Raw genomic sequence first — 5,503 nt, 5'->3', positions numbered from 1 at the left:
CCAAAAGCCCTTGTGGTGGAGTTCCGACTTTGTTTTTTGCTGAAATTAACGACAATGACAGAAGCATGTCCTTCTGTTGCCCTGTGGCTCTGCCTCTGCCTTGTGCTGGTATGCTATATAACCAACCCTATCCAATATTTTTTCCATGTCTTATCTATGCATTGTATCTCGTTGTAAATGCTGTACACAGAGTTTGAGCCACGATGACGTATCTTCAACACAACTGACCACTTGATTGTGATCTATTACTCCGTCAGCCTGAACCCTCATATTAGAGTAAAAAAATAAAATTGTCTCAGAAAAAGAACTGTCAAAGATAAAAAGGAAAAGAAAATTTGAATGCCTTTTGCTTTACTTGAACATCTCCACACGATGATAGATTACTGAAGTAAAACATTTTTCCATCAAGGAGCCTGCCATAGCAATCAGCATGTAGCTGGATTATCCTTTCACCATCGCACTCATTTTTCCAGCCAACAAAAATAATAATGGTTTAAAACCAGCCAGGTCGATAATCCACGCAGCTTTTCTTTACACAGCATTTTATGGCTCCATGCATGGAGAAACTTGTAAGCCGCAGAACATTTCCATTCTTAATATTGTTTTCATGTACACACAACTTGTGCGGCAACCTTCAATCAATATATCTTAATTACCTCATGTGTTGACAGCCCAGATTCGGTGTGTTTACTGTGAACCCATGGGGACTAGAATCGTGCATCCAGTCAGGATACACTTCCATGGGCGTGACATGGAGTTTGAGAAGATGGCCTGCGAAAAAGACCCTCTTCGGCGTATGTATGCAACCTTGAGAATCATCAACCAAAGGCCTGGCATTGCAGAGAGCGTTCATGCTAACGTGAAAGAAGATAGCCTCTATGATGGTGTGGATGGGCAAAAGAGTGAGTATGAAATCGATAGGGGTTCATTGAGTATGCAGGAATATATATTATTGATACCAGCTTGTGGTTATCAATAAGGTGTTGCGGCATTGGAAAATATCGTGCCCATGCAAGACAAATTAAGTTTATGTTGTCTTAGAGTTAGGATGGTTCTTATGAAATGCAGTTAACTTTATGTTGTCTTAGTGTTAGGACGGTGTTTATGAAATTTAACAAGCAGTTAACTCGTACTATTTGATTATCCTATGATGTGTGGTAGTAACAATAGTTGATTGTGGGAGCTGATTGTGTAATTGCAGTTTGCTCTTTTTGAACTACTTTGGTTAGCAATCACGCATCTTTGTTGTGAAATTTGATCTTGCTGCCTGGAGATGTACTATGCCTGTGGAAATTTTTGGCTCGTTCAAGCTGGGCAAGAAAAGTCTTTCCATGGGCCAGGCTGCTATATATTGCACGCAGGCCTTGCGCAGGGCTCATGGTCATGTGTGTATTCTGTGTTGATGCATCTTTCGTTGTCAAATCTGGCAATTCTCCACGGATATGCACTATTGAGCCTGTGAAAATTTGGTTGTATTATTCGATTCGCTATGTGTTTTGTTTGTTGTCAGAATTTTAACATGATCCGGATTCCATTACCGAATTTTAACCCTAATATTCTTGAGGTTTACCTCAGTTTATCCCACTAATTGTTACCTTTTTAATTTGTTTCCCTTTGTCACGTTTTTTTAGGTTTTTAGGTGGATTGTATCTCCCATGAACTTTCCTCCATAATTGGAGCTGTTTCAGGGGTGAAACAAGAGGAATCAAGAGCTGATTTTGGTGTACATCAAGGAAACGTCCTCAAGATTACCTCAAACAGAATAGTGCTCGACATGAATTATGCCGGCCGTCGAGGCAACCAACTTTGATATTTGGATCATATTCACCTAGTTTTATAGCGCAACTTAGTTGAAAGAGTAATATTCCGCTTTAGAAGCTTCATGAACTGATACTTGTTTCAAGTCGATCGGTCAACTCCTCTTAGTAAGCATTTACCTAACAAGCATAAAGGGAAATGTTTGAGTAGCATTTACCGCTCCCTCCTAGTCTTGCCATCTCCCTCCCCTCCCTATGCGACTCTCTAGTAGATCCTCCACCAGCATCGGTGTTTAAGGATGCGCCCGGGTAGGCAATCATAAGCGAAAAGCACATGGATCGCTACTCTGGGGATTCTGTGCCCCCTAACTGCGGGATCGCCTGATCAAATAATATCACTCGAAGATAGGTACTAAACTACCGGCCAGAGATCGTCTATTCAAGGGCAGACGTTGGGACACATTCTCGTAATCACCCGGCAAAATATAGTCATTGTTGCGGCTGGATCTGAAGGTCCAAGGTCCAAGACCCTCCGGTTAGTCCCGTCAACCAACTAGCAGCGCAAGACCATAGCACACCCCCACACAGTTGAGTGCAGGACCACTTCGTTAGGATGCAGAAGGCCGCCGCTGCCGCCTGCAAATGGGATCACGCCCACCGACATGTCACCACGAAACACCATCGGCAAGCCGAAAACGGCACTGCCACGACTGAACATCCTTAGGTCTTTATGTTGGATATATGAGCAAATTACTATGAAATTTAATCTGAATAAGAACAAAATAAATCTTGACGGCAATAACAATGATTAAGCTAATCATGTGGACTAGCATAGTACATGAAAAGATCGAATCTAGAGCACAGATTAAAAACATGCATTCTACAACGATCTCGAACAAGAAGGACAGAATGTGAACACCTATTGGCGTTGGCGTTGATGTTGTCACCCATGTCTTTGAGGAAGACGACGGTTTGAAACCATACGATGCGGCGGCGGCTAGGGTAGACGTTAATTTTTCTCGAGGAGTAAAAATATAGACAACGTGCATAGCTTTGTCCTCGGCTCATTCCCGAAACCCGACCCGACCCGACGCGTTGTGACGAGGGGAGCGAGGAGGAGGAGCGCGTGTGTAGGTCTCCTCTTCTCATGCTTATACAAGTGGTAGAAGAGCTCACCTTATAAAGAGTTGCAACTCAACTGAACTTCCGGGGTGGGACTAATTTTAGTCCCATTCACACCATTCACAGCCATGCATGAATGGGCTATGAGAATTTCAGAATTTTAGTTGGGCTTTGGGCCAAAGGCCTACTAAAAAAACACTTTACCCTAAGCCTCAAGCCATCGACCATTAATCGCATCTAATTGTTGAAGGCTACTGAAGCTGAGATCCTCTCCCCCGTCCTACCACCTTCATCGACTAGTATTGGGGCTTAGGCCAGACACTAATCTGTAGCAACGGCGACGAAAAGGGAGGTGGGAAGGTAGGAGGCCGGCTTAGGTTTTTGTGGTGGCGGCTGTTGGATTAGCCATTTTTTCGACAAAGCGTAACAACATATTTCTACCAAGATCATACCATTTACACAATGTGAACACCTATTCAAGATATTTTGGACTCACACAGCCAAAAAGATAAAAAAAGAAGAAGAAGAATAAGGCAAAGAAAACCTGATGCGGCCAACCATGCACAGCAAATAATCCGATTTATTCTGAGCAATCTGAAATAAGGAAATGTCAAATAAACCGCATCAATATGGACAATGACACACGCAAACATCAAGCTAGCTAGCCAAGTTTATACTAGCAAGTCATCAACGATGGCATATACATTAAAAGATACGCATACGCAGAGATAAAGGAGATGTACCTTATGTACATTATATAAAGTCTGACGACCAAGAATTAATCAACGGATTACGGATGTGTAGCTGCTGCCTGCAGCAGCAGCGGCACGTACGTACGTACTCCCTCCGTTCCAAATTACTCGTTGTGGTTTTAGTTCAAAATTTGAACTAAAACCACGACTAGTAATTTGGAATGGAGGGAGTACATGTACTATAGTATATATGTGCACTTACCGATTTCGATTCTGAACTCTCAAGTCGTCTATCGGTAGCTTTGATTCTGAACTCTTGTGTGAGACGTAAGATCATTGTCAACTCTAACTCTAAGATGATCCCCAAGACGATCGAACAAGTACACTTGTGATCATGGTGATCATGGTAAACAAGTACACTTGTATACAAACAGTCGAGATCTGCAGATAGTTTTAACTAGTCCAGGGGCAAGATGACCCGCAGCTTGCCATGATTGGTTAGCCTTCAAGCATCCATGAACGTGGTAAATCGGATTCCGCCATTTGGTGCAGCACCCACTGAAGGAATATGCCGATGTCAATGTCAATGATGAAAACTTCGAGGTCACCTCGGCAATGTCAACTGGAAGTTAACTATGATCATTAATGGAGGCTGGCATGTGTCGACTGTCGACTGAACATGGATGCGATTAGCCTGCAGCCTCCTTGACAGTTCTAAATCACCAACAGGCTATTAAGATATCCCCGCAGAAAAAGAAGAAGCATGCTAGTAAGATAAAAATCTACCGCCTCTAGCTCTATAAATAACCACCACATGGAAGCTTTCACTAGCAACCCACATCATCTCGGTCTCTCATAATGACAGGCACAAAACTAGCTAGTAGCTCTTAGTTTTATTGGTCTCTTGAGCATTGGATTAGGCAATGCTGCAAGGGTGACTAAATATGCTAGTACCTACGGAACGGGCTATGGAGGAGGGGAGGGCGGGGGTGAAGTGAGTGGTGCTGGCTCAGGTTCTGGAGCTGGGTCTGGGTCTGGCCAGAGTTCTAGCAGTGGTGTACATGCAAACAGTGCCGGTGGAGGCGGAGGGGGTGGTAGTAGCCAATACGGTGGCAGTGGTTCTGGGAGGGCATCAGGTCTCGGTGCAGGCTATGCTCATTATAGTGAAGGAAGAAATGGTGATGTTGGTGGATTTTCTAGCACCGGCGGTACCGGCGGTGGCGATGGTGGAGGACAAGCGAGCGGGGGTCAAGGATCTAGTGGCCATGGATCGGGCAAAGGTGTTGCACCCGGCTCTAGCGACGCCACTAATAACTACTACACTGGAAACAGTAATGCAAAGGCACATGCTAATACCATCGGTAGTGGTAGTGGATATGGCACAAATGGTGGTAGCGGTGGCGGTACCGGTGCTGGATCTGCGTTTGCCGATGCCAATCCTTAACTTGCTTTCACCATGTGAATCTGTATATGGAGCCCAACCTGCTCTCTGTCGAGTGGGTACCATATAATTTGTAATAATGTGTTTGTACTTTTCATGTTGTTTGTTACAAGAAATAAAGGGCTTTCTCATTCCGATAATATGTTAGTACTTAATAGTCTAGTTTTTATTTGACAAACTACTTAATGGTCTAGTGGACAAGAAGACCCGGTGGCACTATATGGGCTTCCCATAATGTAATATGTCGATGGTTATTGCATATCCACTTATACGTACGTCCACGATTTTGAAGTAGTCAAACTATATTGTAGGATCAAATTTATCGACTAGAAACGGGTGAATGTGAGATTTTGACAAATTCTTCGGAAACAGCAAGTTCTTCAAAGAACATAAGTAAAATAGAACTACAACACAACAGTCATGAAGTATAGCATATGGGCAGTGGGGAAAGTTAGGCTCATGCAATGAAGGACAACCAAGTAAAGCAGGCA

The 5,503-nt window shown here is 43.5% G+C and overlaps 1 protein-coding gene across 1 annotated transcript; it reads left to right on the top strand.

The window, feature by feature from the left end:
* Positions 1–4,086: 4,086 nt before the first annotated feature.
* On the top strand, positions 4,087–5,068 carry LOC119320537 (glycine-rich cell wall structural protein 2-like). Its single transcript, XM_037594597.1, has 2 exons — positions 4,087–4,095; positions 4,449–5,068. The coding sequence occupies exons 1-2, from the start codon at positions 4,087–4,089 to the stop codon at positions 5,013–5,015; spliced, it is 576 nt and encodes a 191-aa protein (XP_037450494.1). The 3' UTR covers positions 5,016–5,068.
* The last annotated feature ends 435 nt before the right edge of the window (positions 5,069–5,503 follow it).

The sequence above is a fragment of the Triticum dicoccoides genome, chromosome 6B (genome assembly GCF_002162155.2).
Source record: "Triticum dicoccoides isolate Atlit2015 ecotype Zavitan chromosome 6B, WEW_v2.0, whole genome shotgun sequence".
Lineage (NCBI taxonomy): Eukaryota > Viridiplantae > Streptophyta > Magnoliopsida > Poales > Poaceae > Triticum > Triticum dicoccoides.
Note: the sequence above shows the minus strand (reverse complement) of the source record. Positions and strands in the feature narration are given on the sequence as shown.